Below are 26863 nucleotides of genomic sequence, written 5' to 3' on the forward strand. Positions count from 1 at the left end.
CAATGCCGATCACAATGTCAACGTTTCCAGCATTTGGAATAGATGGCCGACAGACCTACCAATACCCCTCACAGACAGTGAATGGAAGCGAGTGTTTGCACAGGTCCGGGAAGTGGCCAGCAATGCTCACTTCAAGCTCATTCGCTTTAATTACCTGCACCGCACATACATGACCCCCCCTCAGATTAGCACGGTTTAATGCAACGTGCTTCCCGGGATGTCCTTGTTGCGGAGCTGAAATGGCTGTGTTCATCCACATGATGTGGTATTGCCCTCGGCTCAAGCCCTACTGATTAAGGGTGTGGGAGAAACTCCAAGAGACGACGGGCCTTTGGGTCGAGGCAACGATTGAACCTTGTCTTCTAGGGGTCCTACCTCTCCCAAAGTCAAAGACCAGAATGCAATGTAAATTTGAGAACTTGGGACTGGGGCTTTCTAGCCACCCCATAGTGATACACTGGACACAGCAGTGCCCCCTAAACTGCCCAGATGAATAGCAGACATGTGTGACTGGGGAGTGGCTGAAGGACGATGTCTGTGTATAGTCCGCACGGACGAGAATGCCGAAGAGGATTTGGAGACATGTGGACTATTGCTAGAGAAGTTGCGGACCCTTGAGCGGATGGCTGAGGGGGCTGACACTCCCTCGCAGACTGGGATCCCTGGCAAACAGACATGGGGGGGAGCCCCAACTGCCCAGACAATACCGACAGGCCTGGAAGTTTAAGTTTTTGGGAGGCAAGGGGGCCTGACGGGTTATAGCGGGGAGAGGAGATTTGTGAATTCCCTGCGGCCTTGGATGCTACCCAGCTACACACTGCAGGAGATACACAGGGGCATGGCCTCGGTACTAGCTACATCATAGGGGAGTTGGGATGGATATAGTCATAAAACCACACTGGTCCCTGTTGGAAGAAATATGAGAAGTACTGCTCTGCCTTCCGCCGCCCAGTTTCTTTTCTTGGTTATATGTTTAATCGCTGTTACTCATTTACCTAAAGATAGGGATGTTCAGCTCCTTTATCATTCTGATTGTAACACATGCTCTGACAAGTACTTGCCAAACGCTTGCAGCAAAAACTAAGTACTGTATAGATAATGTATATGCTCATACTATATATTGCCGCTTTGTGTATCCTGAATAAAAAACAAGTTTAACAAAATCTTTTACAAAGGTTTCACAACTTTATTGGGAGTTAGATGGATTTAGATCTGCTGTTCATTCACGGCTGTGCTCTACTGTAAGTACGGGACTGTTCTGAAAGTAAATCATCGATTCGAGTCAAATCATTCCTGAATCCAGAAATGTCCACACACCTGTTTGTGAGAGAAGTTGAAGTCACATTTTACTAAACAGGAAAAGAACTGGTCTATATCATTGTTAGTTTTCTGGCTGGCAACATGTTCTGCTTTTATGGGTTTATTATTTAAATAAAGTTAAATGGCAGAAAGAAAGCTGGATGGGGACAATTACAAATGTGTTCATTTAATGCAATTGTCACGGTCCAGATTATTGTGAAAATACCGTATAATTAGTTTGTAGTAAAAAGAACCTCGCTCGGAGAGACATGGTGTTGTGTTAGATGGTGACCTAGACATGCCTCTTCTCTGCAGGTGTCCCGGCTGTCCTGCTGGCCCTTATTCCGAGACTGCCTGGCCTACGCCATCAGCGTAGCAGCCGTCATTGCTATTATATCTGACAATAACGTATACTGGTAAGTATGACGTACCCTCAGTTTATCGCTTGCCATTGTTTGAACTGCCCACAGCCATTAACTCCCCATTGTTCTTATGGCATATACTGCAAAAATAAATGTGTGACACAGAGAAGATCGAGTGCAGAGGTGAAGGTCACGGGTAGTGCTTCTTATTTACCACTTGTCACTCACTGCACGCGTTGATAGGCCTTGTTTCTGGAGCAAGCGAAGTGACACGAATATCTTTGGGAGGGAGGGGTGGGGGGGTAAAGCAGGCCGCTGACCAAGGTTTGTGTGTAAAAGGCCGCTTTATTGGAGACAGGTGCACATTACAATTTTAAAACCTTGGCCGAAACGCCTTCCAAAACTAAACCTCACTAAATATAACATACCTAACCCCGCCCCCCGCCCCCTCCCCTAAATTCCTTCGAACCCGCCCCCGCCCGTACAATACAACATTACAACAATATCAAACATTACATTCCTGTATAATCCCCCCAACAATCTCTAAATACAAACCTTCCGTTAACCAAACTCCCCTGCCTGCCCCTTTACAGCTATCGGCCCCCAAACTGTGTAACCGAACTAAAGTTACCAACCTATCCTTTCCCTGTCGATAACCCAACTCAACAACATAACTCCACCAACCTCCGGTAAAACTGTCCAAAATTCACCATAACCCCCGCACTGCACCTGCTCCAAGCGACAAAATACAAGCGTATACAAACCCCTGCACACCTGTCCCAAGAAAACCGCCCGAAAATACGAAAGTGGAAAAAAGAAAAATAATAACCAACAAAAGTGTTTTTTGTGGGGAAGGGAGGTTGGGAACAAAAAACACACCACTAGCCTAGCTCCCAGCCACCAGGTCACCAAACCTAAAATGGTGGCCGGGAGCAGGCGCCCAAAGTATTTATACTTGGGCTGCATTTAGTTAGAAAAAGGAGCCCAACATTCAAAAAAGGCCGCGCGGGGCCAGCCACGCCCCCCCACACGCCCCCTCCCAAACTGCCCGGGGGTGGGGACTCCCTTCGGTCGCCTGCCCCCCCCCAAGCCCCCCTTATTAATGTATTATTGTAATGCAAAGGTCAAAGTGAAGCGCATTTAGTAGAGAAACCGTGCTTACTGCCTCCGGTGTTCCACATTAGGACCACTTTACAGTGAGAGAAACCTGGACATCTCCTCAAATCTCCTACTTAATCAGATTCTATTTTACTACACTGATGTAATGCCTCGTGACAAGGCTCACTTTCAATGCTTTTTTCGTAACTTTTTAAAAATGAAAAACAACAAAGCATTAATCATGTATTCAACGCGGCAAAGTAACCTGAATGTGGCCTAATGGCTAGAGGGTCGACTTCGAAGCTGGGGAACCGGGTTCGAGCCTCGGCAGGGACGCTCAACATCCTGTGATTCTGGGCAAATCAATTAATCTCTCAGTGTCTAGCAAAATTAACGTGTCAGTCTGCAACGCAACTGGTTCTCATATAAAGCGCTTGGATACCTTCGGGTCGAGTTCGCGCTAAGGAAAACTCACACGAATCACAATGAAGGATCTTCTTAAATAGAGCATTGCATTCTACCATCTGTCTATCATATATGTGCCATGCAAGTAAAAATAAATGGAACCAATAAAACATGTTATTTGGAATAGGCCTATTAAACATAAATTCACACATCACTTGAACATCCATCGTATTATCACAGTAAAGGGTGCTCGCGAAATCCCGGTTTTCTGCCTCCCCATTGTAAGTTTTGATTACTTTAAAAAGAGAACAAGCATTGGCATAGCCAATAGGCCTCGCTTTTGGGACCTTATAAGTATTTAGTTATGCAACTGTTGCATGGCTAAACACTTATAAGGTCCTAAAAGCGAGACCTATTGGCTATGCCAATGCTTGTTTTAATCCTATCATTCAGACGTTTAGGTATTAGGCTTTGTGCCCAGGCGGTCAAAGTATGGTGACAGATAAACAGCTATAAATCAGAGCTGTACATTTTTTAACTATTCTCTCACTTAATTAAAAAGCGTCTTTTTAAGCTCCGAATAGTTATAACTATTTCGTACAAAATATATTTGTGCGGTTGGAGCTTAATAGCATATGCACTCAAAGGGGCTACTGCTGAAAGTTGGAAAAAAATATGATGCAAAGTTCCAGGAGACATTGTTCAGAAATTAGTTCTATTTAATTGATGTACTTTATTGGTGCATTTAGTGCATTTTTTAAAGCTAATTTACTACTTATGTCTGCTTATGCGATTTGGAATGGTGTTTACTAACTCCGCAATAAACATTTGAATTGACATGGTTCCACAGACTGTCTTGACCTAGGATCAAAAACTCAGTATTGCGGGCATTCAGCTTCAGCAGATTATCACTCCGCTATCCCTTGATGTTGGATAAGCAGAAACAGAATCTGTGAAGCTCAGATAGTGGGCAATCAAAGAGCAGGACTGAGGATCAACAGTGTAACAAACTGATCCCACAGAAAACATTCTCATAATTGCCCATAGAAGCGGCAAACATATATTAATTTAAATGGGTGGAAAATGAGGATCCCTTTAGGACACTGCAAGAGATTGCGGACTGCTCAGAAAGGCACAGAAGAAGCATCAAAGTCTGGCTCCAGCCGACCAGAGAGAAAAGATTAAAAAACCCAAGACTAGGCCAACCAACTAAGGCCTGCTTTTGCCAAACAGTGGATTATTGTGCTATGATCCACCATTTGCAAAATGGCTAAAACATCTAAGAGAATAAAGCCAAGAAAATTACTGGCATCAAGCTTGAGCTAAGGTCAACCCAAGCAATGAGGTTTGCAGCTCCCAAATAATTGACTTTTCAAATAGCCACATATTATCTACCAATCTTTGTTATGTCTGGTAGTAAATGATCGAATGACAACTGCATCCAGATCAGGCTTCTTAAGAGTTGGCCTGACACCCACCCCCCCCCCCCCACCCCTATAAGCTTCAAGTAAAATCTACGTGTAAACGGAGGAGTTTCATAGGTGGATCAAAGCTGAAGGCAAACTCGGAGCAGTAGTCATCAGGAGACTCCGATTTTAGCAAGGACAAGAGAGAATAAACTTTGCTTTCACTAACAGCAGAAAGAATTTGGAAGCATGGGTACTTCTAATCTGTGTGGGTTGACAGGATAAGTAGTACCCTCACACCATCCACAATTTTAATGTTCTCACATACCTGTCAATTATTTCCATAAAGTAATTGGCGAACTTGTCACAAAAGACTTAAAATGTAAAGCATAAATGGCAAAACAAATGGGGGAAGTTTGACAACCTCTGCAGAATTAGAGGCTTGAGAAATGTTATTACTGAGTAACTTGGATTTGGCAATTTTGAGACAGTTTATATTGCCTTCACGGTGGATAGTAAAAAACAAATCCGTGAACTGCAGCAATAGGTTTGCAGCTTGGAGCTGTTCTAGATTAACATGCTGTGCTTTAATCCACCTTCTAGATGTTGAGTCTGGAAAACGTTCTCTTTTTTTATTTTCCCTCTCTGAGGGTATCGACACTCTTCAATATAACTCCTCCCCCATTTCCTTCAAACTGCCTCACTGCAAGTTTTTCTAGTCTCACTTCTGAAATGTATCACGTTCTTGGTGGTTTTCTGGGTTATTTAATCTTCCCAGAAGATGGAACTTGATCATAGGACTACCTAAAACAGTCAACAAAACCTATTGACAGTGATTCAAGATCAGTGTAGTAGGAAAAAGCACAAGCAAGGATAACGTTTATGAAGGTGTAGCTCTTCTACCTATAACTCATCGTGAAAGGACTCCTCTGAGAAGTAAGTAATGGATAACTCCTTTTTAGGGACATCTTTCCTGTAGGGCTGTACTTTGAGAAATAATTCAGGTGGCATAGCAGTTACCCAGAAAGGGGAGAACTAAGGTTCACCAGAAGCTCAATGTAGACTTTTCTCTCTAGAAGGATAGTGTGTTGAAGCAGAATCCCCCTCTCCTTCACTATTATGGTCATCAACTAAGTTGCCAAGGATGGAAGGTTGCTTAACTACAGTTTAACTACCGAAATTGAAGTTGAGCAACAGCACAGATTGGATTGCCAAAGGTCAGGTTATCAGCACATGTTTTTCACTGAAAATTACTAAGTTGTTGATTTACTTTAGATAATATGTTTACATAAACATGTGTATTACATTGAGGCATGAATACACACCTGAACTTATAGAAATAATTTTCGCTAAGTTATGTGTAATGGACAAGAACCTAAGTTGGTGAAAATAATCTACAAAAAAAAAAAGAACTGGCTCATGGAGAACATCAAAGTGGACGTGTGGCCGCAAAAGTGATCACGATCAAACATCAAAGCGGCCGTGAAAGTGAAAGTGATCACGATCAAGCGCGGCGCGCGTGTCCACGCACATGCACTGTAGCTCTAGGCTGGCCATGGTAGCACTTTTTTGAGCCCTCATAAAAAGTCTCGCCAGACCAGCGCATGCGCTGGCTCAGGCGAGACCTAAAAAAAACAGGTGGTGGTGGGGGCTGAGGTGTTTTTATAGGCTGAGGTAGGTCTAGGGAAGGCAAGCAGCCTCATTGGTTAAGAAGGAAGGCGAGGAAGGGACTGGAGGTAATGAATGTGTCCATCTGTAACCCAACTGGTGCTCATGTAAAGTGCTCTAATACCTTTGGGTCGAGTTTGCGCTCTATAAAACTCCCCCCCCCCCCCCCAAATCAAAAGTGCTTGAACCTGGTAGTAAGAACTATGTTTTGATTCAGAAGGCAGGAGGCTCAGAGAATACATGAGTGATATATATTTCAGGCAGGGTTTGAAATATTGCACACAGCTTGCATTGTACCATCAGTTTGTCTTTCTGCCTGTCCATTTTGCTCCACTATTGAGGGGGAGGGGGGGCTTATCTTTCTCTCTCTCATTCATCTTTAGTGACCCGGGAACCATGCGTGACCTCTCCCTCCTCCTAACAATGGTTATAGATTGCATATTACACGGCGGACCTCTGCATGCGTGGTGTGCATTACACAGTGGTGGTCAGCACAGTGCACTTATGGTTCAGCAACGATTTCCATCAAAAAGCATTTTCTGGCTTATAACTGGCCCCCAGGAAAAAGATGTGCCCAAAATGTGGCACTCGCTGAGTGTGTGTGCCGCTGAGGGGAGACTTGGCAACGTGTGTACAGCAAGTGAAAGTGATCGCGATCAAACATCAAAGTGGCCATGCGGCTGCGAAAGTGAAAGTGATGGCGATCAAGCATGGCGCACGCGCCCACGCACATGCACTATAGCTCTAGGCTGGCCATGGTAGCTCTTTTTTGAACCCTCTCAAAAAAGTCTTGTCAGGCCAGCGCATGCGCTGGGTCAGGCGAGACCTAAAAAGTGCCAGCATTCTGAGCTATGCTGCTGCAGGTCCTGGCGCTGCAAGGCTGGCACGCGTTAAGTGCCGTGGAATGCATGACTACGAGCAGTTCTTACAAACCTGTGGCCTGACAAAACAATACAGACACATATCTGAGATCCATTTTGCCGCTTAGGAGGAAAACGACTGATCTGGCTCTTGAAGGATGACAATTTTCTGCCAGCGCTAGACTGGGAAAAACATAGGTACTGTGAAATAAGAAAACAACTGTGTGAACGGCTCTGCAATAACGAGCGCAGCCCACTGGAACTTCCTGGCAGCCTCGATCTGATGCTGTTTGGTTTGGGGGACTTTCACACGTTTGTGTCTATCTCTGGTGAATGATTGCTTCCCATTTTTTTTCTTACTCGAGTTGACGTGGAGACTGTTTGGTCTTCCTAGCAGGAAATGGCCTGACAGGCTCCTGTGTGGTGTGGGATGGTGGGCAGGGCAGGGGTACTGTCGTTCTCTGAGAAGGATTTCCGGAGGCAGCCCGCACTCTCGGTCTTTTGACCAAACTGAACTGTATGTAATGCTAATTGATACGAAAATTGTTGCAATATTTAGGTGGCTGGAGGGTCGCGCTTCTTGACTCAACTAAGACTATTGGCATCTGATCTTTCCCTGATTTTCTGGACCTGTTGTCCCACTTACACGGTTCCACTTACACGGTTCCACTTACACGTGCCTTCTATAAAGCGGGTGTTCATTTCATGAAGCAAAAATGTTTGAGCCCTGTAGGGAAGACTGGTTCTAGGGTTGTCTCTGTTGTACGGGTGGGACATAAAGTGACTAGATATAACAGATTATCCTCCATTAAAAGCAATTTCTCAGGATGCCCCAGTGAAGACTGAAATCGACAATCATTGTTTAAGAGATTACTATAGCAGAAGCCACCCCATTTACACCCAACATTGGCAAAGCCTATACGTCCGGTTTTAATTTGCAGACACATGTAAACACAAAGCTGTTTACATGCATTGAGTACACAAATGTGGTTTATCACATTAAAGTCTAACCTAGTAGCAGTGCCTATGCTTGGAAAAAATTAAGCAAAAAGTATTATTTCTTTATAGAATGCATATAGGAGACTAATTGTATGTGGCAAACAGCGTGATGGTGGAGTCCACTTTTCAGATGTAAAATAGTCCTTTAAACTTTCCAGTGGAAGCACTCCAGGATCTTGGTTGGCGAGGTCATCTTGGTAGAAGGAGAGTGGTTTGGGGAGCAGTTGCCTTATTTGTGTGCTCTAGATGAGGGCCCTGAAAGACTGGCCTGGGATAGGGATTTGGAAATGAAGTAAAGTGCATGATCTGTAGAAGAGAAGATGCAAGACAGTAGAAGTGGAAAGGAGGAGCCTCAGTAGAGCTTATGTTCAGAGGCTGACATAAATCAGATGGGTGTGCAAAAATTGGCAAAGCCAATGGGTCTTACCTTTTAACTGTGTTACTTGACCTTACGGCTTTTCCAATCTTTTTGCAGATGCTGCTCCACATCCGCAAAATAGAAAAATGCCAGTTTTTCGATGTAGAACATCATTGATAAAACTAAAAGAAATCACTGCAGCCTGATGACATACATGCACGTGCATCACCACGCATGCAGGCATATGCATCATGACATGGTGGCCAATCTTTCCTAATTTTAAATTTACTGGTCCAAGATGGCAGATACCCATCTTGAAGAGGAAAATTAAAAAATAAACGCACATGTATGCAGTGAAGAGAAAGCAGGAGTGGCCCAGCAGTAAATTGAAGCAGTTGAGCCCTCTAAAACAGTTTTAAAAATGTGGTGGTGGGCGACAGCGAGAAATTGGTGAGGAGTTGGGAGGGAAGAAGAACTCAACGCAAGGGCATGGAGGAGCATGGACTATCTGGTGGGTTGAAAAATAGAACTTTTAAAAGCTTGATGGCACGGAATGAAGAAAGAAAAGGAAGAGCTGCGTGTTGTTGCATTATGTAAATGTTGCATCCTTGCAGTACTTGTAGTACATCTACCCTCACTCTTCCCTATGCTTCTTGCAGTAAATCTTGCATTAACTTTCCCTCACTCTCTACTTTGTCCCTTGAACTAGATCTTCGCCTCTCTTTGCTCCTCGAAGCAATTACAATATAACCAATGGAGATGGAACTAGGAGTGTTTTGGACAATAGTATATTTCTTTAACTAGTAGCAGCTTTGACGATTTAAGTCACGTTGCAGCACAGCATTGGGAAGTATTTCTTAAAAGTGATAGTTTTAAACATGACCCATTAGTAAACTAAAAGGTAAGACAGTTAGCATGTAAACCCTGTACATGACCTAGGTTATTATAGAGCAACATTCTAGTCTATTAAAACAAACTCAATAGGGTTTTTACATATGCAATAATGAAGAAAAAAGAGTTTGGGCAAAATAAAATATACGCCTAAGATCACACAATTTAAGCAGTGAAACTGCAATTTATAGCTGATTGCTGGTTTCACTTTATAAAAATCAGTCTACAGGCCAGCCTAGAGCTACAGTGCATGTGCGCGGGTGCGCGCGCCTCACTATCGCGGCCGCTTTGATGTTTGATCATGATTGCGATCACTTTCACTTTTGTGGCCGCACGGCCGCTTTGATGTTCTCCGTGAGCCAGTTTTTTTTTCCCTCCTGTTTATTACTTCTATGTAGTAATGGTGGCACCCGCGCGCCACCATTACTACAGAGCAGTAATAAAGAGAAACCAGCATTGGCATAGCCAATAGGTCTCGCTTTTGGGACCTTATAAGTATTTAGTTATGCAACTGTTGCATGGCTAAACACTTATAAGGTCCCAAAAGCGAGACCTATTGGCTATGCCAATGCTTGTTGTTCTTGCCTCGCGTTTTTCTCACTTTTGAGCGCTTGACATGAGCACTAGCTACATTAGCTAGGCCCATTCATTGTTTATAGGAACAGGGATGTTTAGGGATTTGCTCAGAATCACAACGTGTTGGGTCAATGCAGAGACTCGAACCAGACTCCCCAATACCATAGTCGGCAGCTCTGGCTGTAAGGCTACATAATGTGCAGAGAGACAGGGAGAGAGACAGGCAGAAGCCACATGAAAGCTCGGCTCGTTATGGACTTGAGGTTTCAACATAACCTCCAGCTAGCCAGGCTATAGACTCGAGCCTGGCTAGAGCTTTCAGTCGCTCGCTCACCTCTGCTTTCTACTGCGAAACTCAGGGGAAGGAATCCTGCAGTGGAGGCTTAAAGGTAACCAAGGCCTGCCCAGCCTCACCCAGACTGCTGAGCGTGAGAGAAGGTGCAGCCCTCCCTCTCGAAGACCACAGCGGTAATAGCAGTCAGAACTGTGGCCTGTGGGAGAAACAGGAAGTTTCACCTGTGGCAGTGCTGTGTGCTTTCTACAAGCCACAATATCCGGAGATGGAGCCTGGTGACGTATGGGCGTGTGGCTATCGGAGGTGCAGCTCTCTTTAATATATACCATTATTTTAGAAGTGTGAACGTATTTACAGCTCGCTCTGTGCTGAGTTCAGGACTAGGAACGCTGCCTCTCCAAGGGCGTCATAAAACGTCTAATTTGCGGTGAATCGTAGAGTTGTGTGCACACGGTGCAATCCGTCGGATTGGGCTCGTATTGTAATGGCGGATAATGCATCCACTCATCACAGAGGCGAGGCCCACATGCTCATGGGCGGGGGAGTAAGATGCAGGCGGTCTTCCGGTACAGCAGGCGTATAAACGTCTGCAGTTTTATCACTACAGCATAAACAACAGGGACGGTTGCCGAAGATGGAAGGTTGCTTAACTACAGTTTAACTACCGAAATTGAAGTTGAGTAACAGCACAGATTGGATTGCCAAAGGTCAGGTTATCAGCACATGTTTTTCACTGAAAATTACTAAGTTGTTGATTTACTTTAGATAATATGTTTACATAAACATTTATTTATTTATTTATTTATTTATTTAATGGTTTTATAAAGCGCGTAGTAACTCAAGGAGCATCCCAGCGCTGACCTGTTTCTCCAGGGGTTTCAGCCGTCTGATGGAATTATGTCTGCGGGAAAAGGAGGGTCTTTAGAGTTTTTCTGAACTGGAGGTAGTTCGGTTCTGTCCTGAGTCTTTGTGGTAGATGGTTCCAATGTTTGGCCGTGTGAACCGAGAAGCGACGGCCACCGGTCTTGGCTTTTCTGACTCTAGGAACTACTATAAGATTTTCTACGCTAGACCGCAGGTCTCTCTCCGCTTTGTATGGGGTAAGGAGTTCTTTGAGAAGAGGGGGGCCGTTATTGTTGAGGGTTTTATGGGCCAGACAGAGGGCCTTGAAGACGACCCTTTCTCTGACTGGGAGCCAGTGGAGGGATTTAAGAGCCGGCCTGGCGGAGGATCTTCCAGGTGTGCCCGTGAGTAGGCGGGCGGCGGCGTTTTGGACTTTTTGCAGCGAGTTTAGGGTGGCTTCGGGGGCTCCCAGGTAGATGGCGTTACAGTAGTCTAATCTTGCCAGGATTAGACCCTGAATGAGGAGCCTCCTAGCGGTATCGGGGAGCAGGGGGAAGATCTTCCTGCATGCTCTGAGAAGCCCAAAACATGTCCCTGCCGTTCTTTTAGCCTGAGTATTGAGGCTCATATCCTTTTCAATCCATACACCAAGGCTCTTGACCTCTTCCTTGGGTGCGGGAGGGTCACCTAGGCAACTGGGCCAAAGGTGAGATGGTAGAGCGGGCCCCTTGTGGCCCATCAAGAGGATCTCAGTCTTGGACCCATTCAGTTTCAGTGAGGAGAGATTCATCCATCGGTGTACTTCGGAGAGGCAGCTGTGGAGATCGGATGGGGCGTGGTGGGGGTGTGAAAGGGTTACGACCAGCTGAGTGTCGTCGGCGTAGTTGATAACTGACACGCCGAACGAGCTGACCCTCTTCTCCAGTGGGGCCATGTACACGTTAAATAACGTAGGGCTAAGGGATGAGCCCTGTGGTACTCCGCACCGGAGGGGGAAGGTGGATGAGCAGCTGTCGTTTTCCCGCACCTGGAAGGAGCGTCCTGATAAGAAGGATTCTAGCCATTTCAAGGCCGTACCCTTTAGTCCGATCTCTCCCAGACGGTGGATTAGGGTGGGATGGTCTACAGTGTCGAAGGCCGCACTGAGATCCAGGAGGATCACTGCCACTGATCCTCCTGTGTCCAGAATGCTTCTGGCCTTCTCCACCGCTGCCAGGAGGGCGATGTCCGTGCCATGACCTGGACGGAACCCTGTTTGGGAGACCGCTAAGAGGTTGTTACTTTCTAGGAAAAGCGATAATTGCTTGTTTACCAGCTTCTCTGCGATCTTGCTATTTCCAGGGAGAAGGGATATGGGCCTATAATTGGTGAAGTCCTGCGGATCTAAGGAGGGTTTTTTTAATAGACCTTTGACTGCGGCCGTTTTCCAGCTGGGGGGGACTATGCCCTCCGAGAGAGAGGAGTTGATCAGGGCCGTGAGGGGAGGGATGATAGTGCTCGACACTTTTTTTAGAACATGGAGGGGTGCAGGGTCGAGGGGTGAGCCACTTTTGATTGAGGCCAGCGTTGCTCCTACTTCTTCTGTTGTAACGGGGCCGAAGGCGTCCAGGGAAGGTTGGGGGTGGGCTAACAGCGGAGGAGGATAGGTGGTGGTGGTAGTGCGATCCTGCTCTGTGTGGGCCTGATCGGGGGGGGGTATGGTAAGAAGAATTTTTTGAATCTTCTCGTCAAAGAAGGTGGCTAAGTTGTTACATTTAATGTCAGCTTCTTTGGGATCGAGGGGTTTAAGTGGGGGGTCAGGGGCGTGGAGGAGTTCTTTAAGAACTGAGTAGGTTTCATGGGCCGAGCAGGCAGCGTTTTTAATTCTGTTCTCGTAGAAGCTAGTTTTGGTGTTACGGAGCTCTTTTTTGTAGGTTTTTACAGAGGCACGGAATGATTCTTTTTGTTCCTTGGTTTTTTCCTTCCTCCAGATGCTTTCATTCCTTTTGCAGGCCTTACGCAGAAGGTTGAGTTCGGGGGTATACCAGGGTGAGGGATTAACTTTCTTAGTGTGTTTCAGGGAGTGGGTTTTCGGCAGAATAGCATCGAGCGATTGGGTAATCCAGGTACTGAATTCTTTATCCCCTGCTACGGTGTCGTGGGGGGGTAGGGAGCGTTTTCCCTAAGTTTGGCTGCCCAAACGTCTGGTTCCAATTTCTGCCATCGTCTGGTATACGTTCTGGTTTTGGGAGGTGAGGGGGGCGGAGTGATGAAGTTCCATACTAGGGAGACCAGAAAGTGGTCCGTCCAGGGAAGGGGGATATGGTCAAGAGTTCTCAGATTGGGGATATTGGAGAGAATAGGATCAAGCAGTTGCCCTCTTTCATGAGTGGCCTGTGGGTTTTTGAGGTCAAGGCCCATTGAAGTGAAATCCTGAAGTAGTTCACTGGCCTGCTTGTCATCTGGGTCCAAGAAATGTACATTCAAGTCTCCTAGTAATAGGTAGTTGGTGGTGGAAGTGCATTTAGTGGACGTCTGGTCAATAATTTTGTTTGGGAAGTCTCCTAGATTGCCTGGCGGGCGATAAACCAGCGTTCCTGACAGCGAGGTAACTGGGGAGATTTGTATTGTATAGTGGCAGCTTTCGTATCCCTTGATGTTGCCATCAGATGTTCTACAGGTGAGGGTGTCTTTGTGAATTATCGCTAGTCCACCTCCCCTCCCCTCTGGCCTGTTCAGTGAGCACATAACGTACCCGGGGGGGAGTGCTAGAACGATGTCTGGGCCGCTACTGGGGGTGAGCCAGGTTTCTGTTAGAAACAGAATGTCTAAGGCATTGTTTGTGATTAAGAGGTTCACTTCGTGTGAGTGTTTTACGAGCGACCTGCAGTTGAGTAGGCCTAGGTGCAAGCCCTTGGGTGCCGTGTTCTGATTGGCGGGGTCGCAGAGGTCACAGCCGGAGAATTGGGTATCTCCAATCAGGATGCGCGGGCAAGAGGGTTGTTTGTTGGGGTTTAAGGCTAATAAGTCCGCGCGAGTGTAAGTCCTGTCGTTACGGGCTGCAAAGGGCAGAGTGGCTGGGCCTAGGGCCGGCTGGGCCCGGACGGGCCCAGACGGGCTTGCCTTTGGCGCGCCTTCGGCGCGCTGACGGCGCGCCCGCTGCGCCCGTCCGCTGCGCTCCTTATGCTGGCACATGTTTTATGGGGGAGGTTATGGGCGTTGGAGTGGTGGGCGTGGCCAACAGGAGTGGGCGTGTCCCGTGGCTCCTCGAGGTGAGTGATGGCGGCGAGCAGGCGTTTCCTGTCCCCGACAGCGCCTGGATCGGCTGATTGGGGTTAGCAGGTGAGTGCTAGGGAGTGGGTGCTAAGTGCTTTTTAAAAGTACAGAGATACAGTTTTTTTAAAAGCAGTGATTTCAATTTGAGCGAGACAGAACTCCCGGCTTCCGCCTCAGGAGGATTTAGGTACAATGCGGTCCCAACAATCAGGGTGCGCTTTTGTACTGGCGAGGGGTGGGCGTGGCCAACAGGAGTGGGCGTGTCCCGTGGCTCCTCGAGGTGAGTGATGGCGGCGAGCAGGCGTTTCCTGTCCCTGACAGTGCTTGGATCGGCTGATTGGGGTTAGCAGGTGAGCGCTAGGGAGTGGGTGCTAAGTGCTTTTTAAAAGTACAGTGATACAGTTTTTTAAAAGCAGTGATTTCAATTTGAGCGAGACAGAACTCCCGGCTTCCGCCTCAGGAGGATTTAGGTACAATGCGGTCCCAACAATCAGGGTGCGCTTTTGTACTGGCGAGGGGTGGGCGTGGCCAACAGGAGTGAGCGTGTCCCGTGGCTCCTCGAGGTGAGTGATGGTGGCGAGCAGGCGTCCATGTGTATTACATTGAGGCATGAATACACACCTGAACTTATAGAAATAATTTTCGCTAAATTATGTGTAATGGACAAGAACCTAAGTTGGTGAAAATAATCTACAAAAAAAAAAAGAACTGGCTCATGGAGAACATCAAAGCGGCCGTGTGGCCGCGAAAGTGATCACGATCAAACATCAAAGCGGCCGTGAAAGTGATCACGATCAAGCACGGCGCGCGTGTCCACGCACATATAACTCATCGTGAAAGGACTCCTCTGAGAAGTAAGTAATGGATAACTCCTTTTTAGGGTCATCTTTCCTGTAGGGCTGTACTTTGAGAAATAATTCAGGTGGCATAGCAGTTACCCAGAAAGGGGAGAACTAAGGTTCACCAGAAGCTCAATGTAGACTTTTCTCTCTAGAAGGATAGTGTGTTGAAGCAGAATCCCCCTCTCCTTCACTATTATGGTCATCAACTAAGTTGCCAAGGATGGAAGGTTGCTTAACTACAGTTTAACTACCGAAATTGAAGTTGAGCAACAGCACAGATTGGATTGCCAAAGGTCAGGTTATCAGCACATGTTTTTCACTGAAAATTACTAAGTTGTTGATTTACTTTAGATAATATGTTTACATAAACATGTGTATTACATTGAGGCATGAATACACACCTGAGTTTATAGAAATAATTTTCGCTAAGTTATGTGTAATGGACAAGAATCTAAATTGGTGAAAATCTACAAAAAAAAAGAACTGGCTCACGGAGAACATCAAAGCGGCCCTGCGGCCGTGAAAGTGATCGCGATCAAGCGCGGCGCACGCGCCAGCGCACATGCACTGTAGCTCTAGGCTGGCCATGGTAGCACTTTTTTGAGCCCTCACAAAAAGTCTCGCCAGACCAGCGCATGCGCTGGGTCAGGCGAGACCTAAAAACGACTGGGCCCTTACTATAGTGCGTCTCATTTGTAATAAAGTGGCATGACACCTTGTGCTCTGATTCAGTGTTATTTCTTGTTCTAAACAGGAAGAAAAACACATGGCATAAACAGTATATACAGAACCAGACAGCTCTGCGTATATATTCAAAGAAACACGTTAGTTGATATGTATTTAAGATTTACTAATATTTTACCAGTGCCTCGCCATAAAAACCGAAGTAAGCGACATACCGAGATGTAGTGCACCTTTACCCTATTGTTTTAAGTCAAACTTTTACCCTCTCCCCTGTCAGTAAAATCAAAGCTGTTTCGTGATTGTGTCACTAAATTGTTGGATGAACAATGCAGACCGCTGGTAAATGATGGGTGTTTTGGTGCATGATGGTTCACATGTTGGTGTATGATGGTAGCTGCGTGGAAGAATGTTGGTGTGTATTTCATGGTGGGTACATGATTGGATGTTAGTGGGTGTGGAAATAGGAATTTTGCTATATTGGTGTCTCATAGGGACGGGCGGTCCATAGTATTTTGGTGTTTGTGTACACACCTTGTTTGGCGTATGGATCTACATGATATGCGAATACTCATACGATGATCCGTGTTATAATTTATGACCAACTTTAAGAATGTTAGGTTGGTTGGCATGCAACCCACTCTGATTACTTACCTTGAGAAACGACCTTCAGGAGACAACTCAAGGCCTGGCTCTTCGACCAATAACAGCAGCATCCCCCCCACCCCCTCAGCTCCTTGAAACCCTCACGGGTATGTAGTGTGCTTTACAAATTATTGATTGATTGATTGACCTATTAGTACAGAGGTCAGTTTGCAAACTAAGTTTGTTTGCAAAAAGTACAGTGGCAATTTGCAAACACATTTTGTGACCGTAAAATTGGATATCGGGTCCCAAGTACCACTGTATAGCACTTGACACTCAGGGTATCGAGGCACTGCCGTTCAAGGGTTGCTCAGGGGAGGTGCTATAGGCAAGAGATTCAGAACTCAGCAATGCAAAAATACTTAAATCACTAGGCAGTGAACGCATTTTCTTATAAACGGGAAAATACATTTATTACACACAAATCTAAATACTAGGCACAATTTACCACACATGCAGAATGGCAGTTGAAAATACCTATAGTAGCTCCGTACAAAAGGTTTCAAGTCTGTAGAAGGAAAACAATAAGGAGGTCACACAGGTGACATTTCAAGTAACCCTCACTCCCCCCCCCACCCCCCCATGTACCCTGTATTATATGTTGGTCTGCGCACCAGCAAGCCATAACCCTTAAAACGGAGTACCCTCCCCATATGCTTCACAAAGTTCAGGCCTACTGGCTTTGCCAGAGTGTAATCGTAATAATAAAATGGAAAACATAAGTCCTTTAACCATAATGCATTTCAGCATTGTCAAACATTCCACACGCATCCGAATATTCACTATTTCTACCTTTAATTTACCTTAGAAATATGGAGTAATTGTGGTTTTCAAAAATCAGATAGCAATCAAGCATTAACGTGTTGAATGTTTGTATCAGTCTTACTTCTACATTTAGCCAAGGCTGATGAGGAAGTGCAGGAACTAGTAACAAGAGCCATCCTCAACTTAACCTCTAAATAAACGTCCCAGCTCTTAAAGTTGTGAAAATATGAAAACTCTCCCTAGTTCACACCTTCTACGACTTGGAAGACTTATACAACTATGAAATTCATTCGGGGGCCACTTGTGACTTATGTGACATTCCTGGGTATCCCCAGAGGCAAAGTATTTTTTTGGGGCTCTGTCCATGCGCTAGCAGGACATTTTGTTGCAAATATGAAAATTATAAGGTCACCCCAGTGCCTTCTTGGGTGCACCTTTAAGTCTTGGACATTCCGTAGTTTCTAATCGATGCAAACTGGACCCCCTCCTCTCCCACCAAGCATGTTTTGCCCGAGTGCCAGAGAGGAGCCAGCTCTCTGCTTTGTCTCCCACTGGTTTGCCCTTCTACCTCATTCCTGTGTGCCTTGTTGAAAGGCAGTATGGTTCCTACTCCTCTCTGCTCCCTTGCAGGCGTGCATGCAGCTAGATTCCCCTAGGCTACTTTCTATCTCTGAGGATTGGTTGTGCATTGTTGGGCGATGCTCAGAGGATGTCAATCCTGGGGTGAACTCCCAAGTGCACTGGCCTACCTGGGAGAAATACTTTTGAAACCATGATACGGGGTTGGGGTCTATTCAACCTTGGAGACTTATGCACCACCAGGTAAATGAATGCAGCTATTCCAGGCCATGTTGGACCATATTTGATGGGGGTTTGGGTTTTGCTGAGGGTGGCATGCTTCAGCCAACAATATGATTCTTTCATGTCCTCCAGGATTCTAAAATGTTAGAAACGTTTGGGAGATTATTTTAGATGAACTTTGTTCCATTGAGAGAAAGTCGCAGGGACCCGCAGTCCTGCCCCACAGCATTTTGAAGCTTTTTATCCTCTGGTCTCCAAGCAGCATCACCCTATCATGCTCAATTCTGCTCTCACTAGGCCCCACAGCAGAGGGGGGGTATCCTTTTAGCATACCTTGAGCCAGCACTGGTCCATAGTAGTCCCAAGAAGACCCCATCCCCATGGTTCCACCAAGTCCACACTGTTTTGTCCCCCAGAGGGAACTGGTAGAAAAATGCCACTGGCCCTGGTGGCTGGGTACACTACGTTCTAGAAGGTACAACCTTGTAGTCCTCTTTAAACAGGAGTTCATCCACATGGTGGGTCCTTCCTTTCTTTTCGGTAAACCCCTCTTCTCTGTGTCTTTAACCTGCTTCGGGGGGTAAAAGTGGAGGTGGCAACATTTAGAAGGTGGGTATCTTTCAACAGTTTTGAGATACCACATCACCATTCCACCCCAAACAGACACATCCTAAGAGGAGACCAAAGGCTAGCAAAACATCATGCATAACATCTTAATTCTTTTTAAAGATGGCAGAATCAAGTTTTAGCTTGCAAGAGGTCTTCCTGGGACTTCACTCTGTCTATGACACTACAGAACTGGTTTTACTCTCCAACACTGCAAAGGGAGCTCCTGGTGAGACTGGAGACAAAGGTTTCCCTTTTTCACCTATGTCCCAAGTGGACTGGGATACCCAAGCTTTTCAGTGATGTGTCAAAATAACGATGGATTGGTATGCAGCACTGAGTAATTACTAGTTGCTGAGATTAGTTGAAGCATTCCATCCATCACTGTTTTGTATAGTTTTTGTGTCGCCCTAAGTGCTGTGGGTGAGCTCAGACATGGATCCCATGCACACTGTCACTGGAACCACGCTGTACCCGGCTGATGAGCCCATAACTAGAGCGAAACCGGTCCCGGGTTGCTTGTGCTCCAGTTCAGGGAAGTCCTGGCTTGACAGTTTGGGCTGGACTGTTCCTATTGGGGCAGGGTCCGAACTGATTTGCATATAGCTGGGTCCAGATTGAGATGGCATGGTTTGCAAAGCAATTATATATTGGGATGTGGCCCGAGTGATTACCAATGGCTGAGATTAATTCAGCAATTCCATCCATCACTGTTTTGTAAATAATCACCCTATGGCAGTTCCTTTCCCACCCTCTTATTCTACCAGGAAAAGGCTAATCCTTCCAAAATTGGCCCATTGTTCAGGATCTACCAGTTGGCCAGCAGAGTAATTAACCTGCCGCGGTACAGTAGTTCATAACTCAAATCCCTTTAACTGCTGGCTCATAGATATATTGCAAACCCCAAAACACATGAAGGAGTACAAATCTGTCCAAAGTAATATTTTATTTGTATTTGGGACCCTTTTAAACATGGAAAACGTAATCTCTCACTTTCCTGTGTTAAGCAAAGGCAAAGTTAGAATTTTTCAAAATTGCCACCTACAGTGCAAAATACAATAAATCACCACTGACTTTCACACTAGTCAAACGAAAGGGAGCCTTCCTTTCTGAATGCCTAATTAAATAACAATACCTACACAGGCTACACAATTTATTCAAGCTCCCATTAATAAAAGACTGCTTATTAGCAGATACTGGTATGAGCAGGGCCACTGGAATTATGCCGCAGGAGAGGGTCCAATTATGCATTGGGGTTGAGTAAATTATGCGGCAAGAAAAGGTAAAATATGTAGCATAATGCGGAACATTTTATAATGGTATTACTTTGTTATTTTGTCATTTTAAAACTTGGTAACACTGTTTGGACTTTAGCTGCACCTCGTTATTACCAGTTTAGCATCCACATATAGCAATAAGCAACAGAAAGGCAACTAATCCAGCTTTTCAAGGGGCTTTCCACTGTACTGTAAAACATGTATGTGAGAAGGTGGCCTGATATATGCTGTCCACTAGTTCTAGAGGGCACCATGTATCAGTCCAAACAACCCCTTATGGTGAATTGGTTAAAGACCACCTTTATTGAAAGCTATCCTAGTGGTAGCTATGGAGAGCAGCCTTCAGGCTAAGTCTTGAAGGAATGTAAAGTAGCTTGTTTTACCAGTCTATAATCTCTTGAATGATCAAATGAAAGGACAACCACACCAGGTATATATTTAAAATATATATATTAAGGATAAAACACAGCCCTCTAGTCTCTTTAAGAGACTGGAGTTCGAAGTACTTAATTTACAAGTTAGCAAACAACAGTAATAGCACAAATACACGTTTGGGCCCTAGGAGTGTACCAAACCATATACCAATAAAGTGGTATAAGAACCACGACTGAACTAGACACAAGGCCTAGAGCCTCTAGAAATGCTGGGACCCTAAGGAACCACCCAAGGTAGGGACATAGGGGACCCACGGGGGCCGTGTGCAGTGTGTAAACACAACCGCAGGTTCTGGTTAGCTTTTATGGGCAATATCGTGGTTGGAAATTTAAAGATTAGGGACACTTAGAATCGAGTCAGGACCAAACCCTTTTGGACTTAAGAAGTTCTAGGGCTAGCACCCACGAGAGCACAGGAGTACTCTAATTACCTCACCCAGGGAAGCCGGTGCATAGGTGTCTTATGATGTTGGGTCGCGTCGTTGATTACAATGGAAGCTGGCGAAGAACTGCTGCTGCCGTGAAGAAGAGAAGTGTCCGAAGAGATCCAAGCCTGGATCTAGGATGGAAGGAACCTGAAAGCAGAGGGGACAGAGTCTGGGTCACATGCCAACGACCGAGGGCAGGATGAACCAATGCCCACAGATGTCGGGTGCTTCAGGTGAGTTGACGGGTGTCTTGACTCTTCAGCCACGAGGTCCAGGAGTTGTCAACGAAGTCCACAAGCTGGATTCAAGCTGTCCCACAAAGTCTATCGAGTGCTGAGGTATCGGGGACCAGATTGGACCCAACAAGCCTTGGCAATGGTAAGTCTCGTGGAAAGAGAAGAAGGACGTCGGTGCAGACCAGCAAGGTCTGAGGGACTCACCCAGCGAGGGTAAGTCAGGGCACATCTGGAGCAACCAGGGAAGCCCAAGAAGAAGAGGAGTTGCCTTCGTGGGGACCCACAAGCCAATGGGCTAGCGATCGCGAAAGAGCCTTGAGCGGTCGCACTGGAACCTGGCCCACGGGTCACTCGTGGAGTGGAGGCCAGAGATCTTCGGTGCAGTCAGTGCTCCAGGCTGGGGCTACTTGGAGCCCAAAGCAGAACTTCAAGGATGAACAGGAAGATGATGTACTAGCAATAGTACAAGGTGCCCAGGGGTCACAGTTGCTCGTCACCCACAATAGTCATGGGCCTCAGCTTTGCTATGGACTCAGGGTAACCTCTGGGAAGTGAGAAAATCCACCTCTGGTGATGCAGAGACTTTGGCATCCAACGAGAGCTTTGGAATTGCAGACCAGACAGTTGCTTCTTTGGTGCCTGCCAAGCAGGGGAGTCACTCCTTGTCCCCAAGGGAGATTTCCTTCATCTCCTAGTTGAGATAGGAAGTCGAAGGTCCAGGATATATATTGCAGAGTTTCGTCCAGGGTAATTTAAAGTTGCAAGGACTGGGTTCCCATACTTCTACAAAGTTTGGGGGTTGGACATACTCTAGGGACCCACCTATGGGAGGGTTTGGTAAGAGGGGTGGTTACACCCATTTCCTTTGTCCATTTTCGTGCCAGAGCAGGGGCAGGTAGCCCCTGCAACCGGTTTGAACTGCACTATACACAGGGACACCAAGTTTGCCCCCAGTGCAGGACTTTAAAGCACCAGAGAGTGCTCCCGCCCAGCCCCAATACACATCTGCCTGTCTGGGGAGGTAGTTACACCTCCCTGGGACAGGAAATCTATTATCCAGGCTCCCCCTGCCGGAGTTTTGGTCAGCAGCAGGAGGCCAGACCCGTGTCTGTGGCAGAGGCATCCATTTTGTGATGCCAGGGCTCTAGAAAGTCCTACCGGGTTAGACCAGTGTGAACATGTCTCTCCCTCTAGAAGGGTGGAATGCTACCCCTGCCGCCAGAACTGATGGGGGGGTAGTATTCCAAAGCGTTTGACACCAAACACGACATGTTTCCGTGCAGCCATCCCAAAGTTAGCATTTACCGCGAGTTTATAATGCACTTAAGAGTAGATGGTCAGGCTGCACCACAAACCGCATCAGAGGAGGTAAGCCGAACGCTGCAGAGGGGCTCTGCTCATACAGGGGCACCCTCTCGCATAAAAACCAACCACTCTGCCTTCAGGATTGTTAAGGCCTGTCATAGGAGTGACTTATAGGTTTTATATGTGTGTGCAATGGCAGTAGCAGACCTGTGGTGCCATTTTGGAGTGCTTTCCAGGGGTGGCATAATACATGCTTCAGCCCCTGGTAGGCCTCTGAGGTCTCTATGCCCTAGGTACATAGTATACCATATACTAGGGGCTTATAAGGCATTCCAGAATCCAATTCGATATGTACCTAATGTACATGCAAACCATTTTAGAGAGGAAGCACCTAGGCTGTGGTCCTGATTAGCAGGGCCACAGCCAGACTAAGGTCGAAAAACTGTGAAACACCAGCAAAAAGTGGGGGTACCCATGTGAAGCAGATCCTACTCTCGTATAATGCATTTTTAGTAACTTTTGAACCGATTGAGCTAGAATTTTTGTTGTTGTTCTAATCTGCAGATTATGCTGAAGATGACTTATTATGTGGCATATCTTTAATTATGCAAAAATCTCCATGGCCGCACAACTACATAATTCCAGTGGCCTTGGGTACAAGTTGCACAGTAATCATACCTCCATGAGTAATGAGTCACTACTCTTGTCAGTCACATTTTGTATACTTTGAGAAACGTGATGGGCTGAAGAAAGGCCCTAAAAGTGTTTCATTCAACTTTAATTCTCAAGTCAATCAATCAATCCGGGTACTTGTAAAGCGCGCTACTTACCCGTGAGGGTCCCAAGGCGCTGAGGGGTGGGGGGGGGGGGGTTAGTGCCGCTACTGCTCGAAGAGCCAGGTCTTGAGGAGTCTTCTGAAGGCGAGTAGGTCTTGGGTCTGTCGTAGGTGGGTTGGGAGGGTGTTCCAGGTTTTGGTGGCGAGGTAAGAGAAGGATCTGCCGCCGCCGGTCGTACGTTGGATGCGGGGGACATCTGCGAGGGCGAGGTTGGCGGAGCGGAGCTGGCGGGTGGGGGTGTAGAAGCTAAGTCTGCTGTTAAGGTAGGCTGGTCCGGTGTTGTGGAGTGCTTTGTGTGCGTGGGTGAGGAGCTTGAAGGTGATCCTCTTGTCGATGGGGAGCCAGTGCAGGTCTCTCAGGACGGGGGTGATGTGGCTGCGACGGGGGACGTTGACGATCAGTCGGGCAGAGGCGTTTTGGATGCGTTGTAGCCGCCGTTGGTGTCTGCCTGGGATTCCTGCATAGAGTGCGTTGCCGTAGTCCAGTCTGCTGCTGACGAGGGCCTGTGTCACTGTTCTTCTTGTTTCGGTCGGGATCCATTTGTAGATCCGGCGGATCGGCAATAATCTGCGACTTTCACACTGTGAAAAACAAAATTTCCACATTCATGGGGTCCAACTTCACAGATGAACTACCCCAGGGCAGTGCTGATGGGAACCATTGTTTTCTACAAAAATTATGGGTACCCAAAGGCGTGAACAATTTCACTACAATTCCAGAAAAAAACACAGAACATTGTTTGCAAATGATGATCACAGCTGCGGCCATTTTAGGTGGTGGAATTGTCTACTGTTTTGTAAAAAATCATGAGTCACTTGTAACAAGATTAAAGACAGAAAAAACGATAAAATGTAAGGCAAGGCGATAAGTATGTGCACAGTGGGGTTGGCCATCCAGACCACATGGGGTGCAGAGCTTCGCAGCAGAGAGGCCCTCATCTTAACTGCTGCTGTAGTCAGCCAAGTGCAGTTGGAGTTTGCTGATGGCATGGGGTTCTGCGAGGCCCCCGATCAAGTTTAGCTGAGGCAGGCTGGGCTCAGGGTTTGCCCTGCAAATGAGTTTCTGGAGCGTGCCAGGCACAGTACGCACTGCTAAGTCAAGTCAGAGAAACTTATATAGCGAACATGTCACCGATAGGTCTCGTGGCGCTTGTGGAGACTTCAGAGACTGAGGGTCATATCCAGTTCCATTATTTCTGGTCAAGTAGCCATGTTTTCAATTCTTTGCGAAAAAGCTGGTTATTCGGGATAGACAGTTAAAAGCCATGCATAGCCGGTGGTGGGAAAAAAAACATTAAATTCACTGGAAAAACGTAGTTGGGATTCTGGCTCAAATGTGTAAAACGACTAAAATTTGCGAGCTATAGTCATCAAAACACACATCCCAAGCTTAGAAATGTGCCAGCCACCACGTGGCAGAGATGGGGGTGATTATGTTGAATACCATGACCATGTGGCAAGTTTGGAGTATCTTTGTCACAAACTCCCAAAAACACTTATCAAGATATCATGGTGGGAGGCGCTAGTTATGGCATGTATTGTGTGCGCTGATGACCATAACTGGTGAATTTAGATCTTCTTATGCATTTGAGCCAGATCCATAACTCCGTATGCAACAGTTTGTATCTAAGCCCCCTATGCACTTACAAAGGCCATTTGAAGTAGGGGAATTAATATTTTCATGGAAGTTCTACGTAGTATATCATCAGAAAGAAACCAAGAATGTATCTGGAAAAAATGTGAAGTTAGGGTTAGGATTGGTGATAAGCCTTTAAGATATGTTAAAAACAAAATGTAATTCACTTGAACACAGATAAAGTATAGAAAGAGCAAAAACCACTGAAATGTGCTAGTCCTGGTTTGCTCAGAACCCATAATCATACCCTCCTGCCCGTGGTCAAGCTGAGGGGTGTCAGGAGCATAGAAAATACTCCCACCTCTGGACAAGGCAGAGTCTAGAGGGGGATCAGCCTTCCTGTGACAATGTGTATCTAGTCATTGGTACATATTAGCCAAGAGGGAGCAAAGTTACTATTGTTGCAAAAAGTGTTTTGCTATGGAGTGTTTACTTCACAACCGAGGTACAAATGTTTTTTCTGTAATGTAGCCTAAGCCAAGTTAGTGTCCAGTTCAATCATTCTGTTGGCTGCTGCAAAACATTTTGAAATGCAGCATATCTTGTGCGCTAGTGCATGGTTCAAACATTAGCAGGAAAAAACATCCTAATTTTAAATTAAACATGTTCATTCAGAATAGTATTTGAATGTATTCCTCGATTGCATATTTGTGGAATTGAAAAAAATCACGTTTGTCCTTGAAAATAATATTTTCCCCTACACCCATTTTTGATTCATGCAATGTTTTTTTGTGGAAAATTTGGTTCCGGGTTCAGACCAGACTCCCATTCGAAATCCTCTTTTACAACATACTCTTAATCCTATAAACCTCCTTTGTCTTAAACTGTATCTCATTCCTCTTTTTTTGTAGTGTTTAGTATAGCCCCTCCGCCTTACTATTTGGTAGCTTACCATGCTTTTGGCCTGCAGCAACAACAAGGAGTACCTTCCCTGTGTCTGTGATAATGAAGAGCTGGTTACCAGCCCCTACGTGAGAGAGGATCTTTGTCCCCCTGTTTCCACAAATGCCAGTAGCTGAACAGCGCACACCTCATTATCACAAATACCAGGAAGGTACTCCCAATGGCACGGCTACATCTAGAGAGGTTCCTGATGCTCTAGTCTATCCACGAAAAGCTGGTTTACTCTCTGCCTTGCCTTGCAGAGAGTAAGGTATTCTTAATTTACTCAGTGAGCATGCTCACACTTGCATGCTATGCCCGTTGCCACTCAGGATGTTCCTGCAATTGTAAAGTCCTGATGAGACCCCCCCCCCCCCCCTCTTCTAGGGTTCGAAATGCCGTCGACAAATCAGTGTAGCAGTCAAACAGTTCTATGCTCTCTACGAAATTATCAATAACTTTTCAGTAGTTGTCTGTTACTCGACAAAATCCCTTTTTGTATATTATTTGTTATGTATATTATTCTTTTGGTGCTTTGACACTGGGGATACATTACACACATTTTACTTATTATTTCTTGTTCCTATGACAGTATTTGTCCATGGGAGATCCGGGGACAGTCCCATCCTCATGATTGAATGGATGTCATTTCATTACTGCATATATAAATATTTATAACAATTCTATTTTGTTTTACAGTGGTGTCTGTTGTGTTTTTGTTACGTTTTATTATTTTTGCTATATAAATGTAGTAAACAAGAAAGGGAAATACCCCTGAGTAATGATTAGGGACGAGGTATACTAAAGACTGGCCAAAACAAAAGTCCCGGTGTCAGAAAAAGCAAAAGAGAACCAAATATCTCTGCCAGATCCCAAAATGTGGATCTAAAAAAGTCTAGCTATAATAGTGACTCGGACATAAAACTCACGGTGGCAAGAACACAGAACAGCAGCTATTTGCACACAAAAAACATTAGAATGAAAGATAAAAATATTGCACGATGTTATTTTATTAAAACAAGAAATTGTGTATTAGCTTGGCTCAGAGAAAAAATCAATGGTAATCTGCCTCCCAATACAGGTTACAATCTAAATATTATGAAAACATGTACATCCAGAATTAATAAAAACAAATCATTATTAAAAACAAGTCGACGCGGCGCTTTGGTGTTGAG

At 45.8% G+C, this 26863-nt stretch overlaps 1 protein-coding gene across 3 annotated transcripts in view; it reads left to right on the forward strand.

Annotated features, from left to right (window-relative positions):
- SLC24A5 (solute carrier family 24 member 5) overlaps window positions 1-26863 on the forward strand; it is a 197753-nt gene that overhangs the window by 87962 nt on the left and 82928 nt on the right. For all 3 annotated transcript variants that reach the window (XM_085644202.1, XM_085644204.1, XM_085644203.1), the window contains exon 5: window positions 1615-1715. In XM_085644202.1, coding sequence (XP_085500328.1) covers window positions 1615-1715 — 101 coding nt within the window. The remainder of the gene's footprint in view (window positions 1-1614; window positions 1716-26863) is intronic.

The sequence above is a fragment of the Triturus cristatus genome, chromosome 3_1 (assembly GCF_964204655.1).
Source record: "Triturus cristatus chromosome 3_1, aTriCri1.1, whole genome shotgun sequence".
Lineage (NCBI taxonomy): Eukaryota > Metazoa > Chordata > Amphibia > Caudata > Salamandridae > Triturus > Triturus cristatus.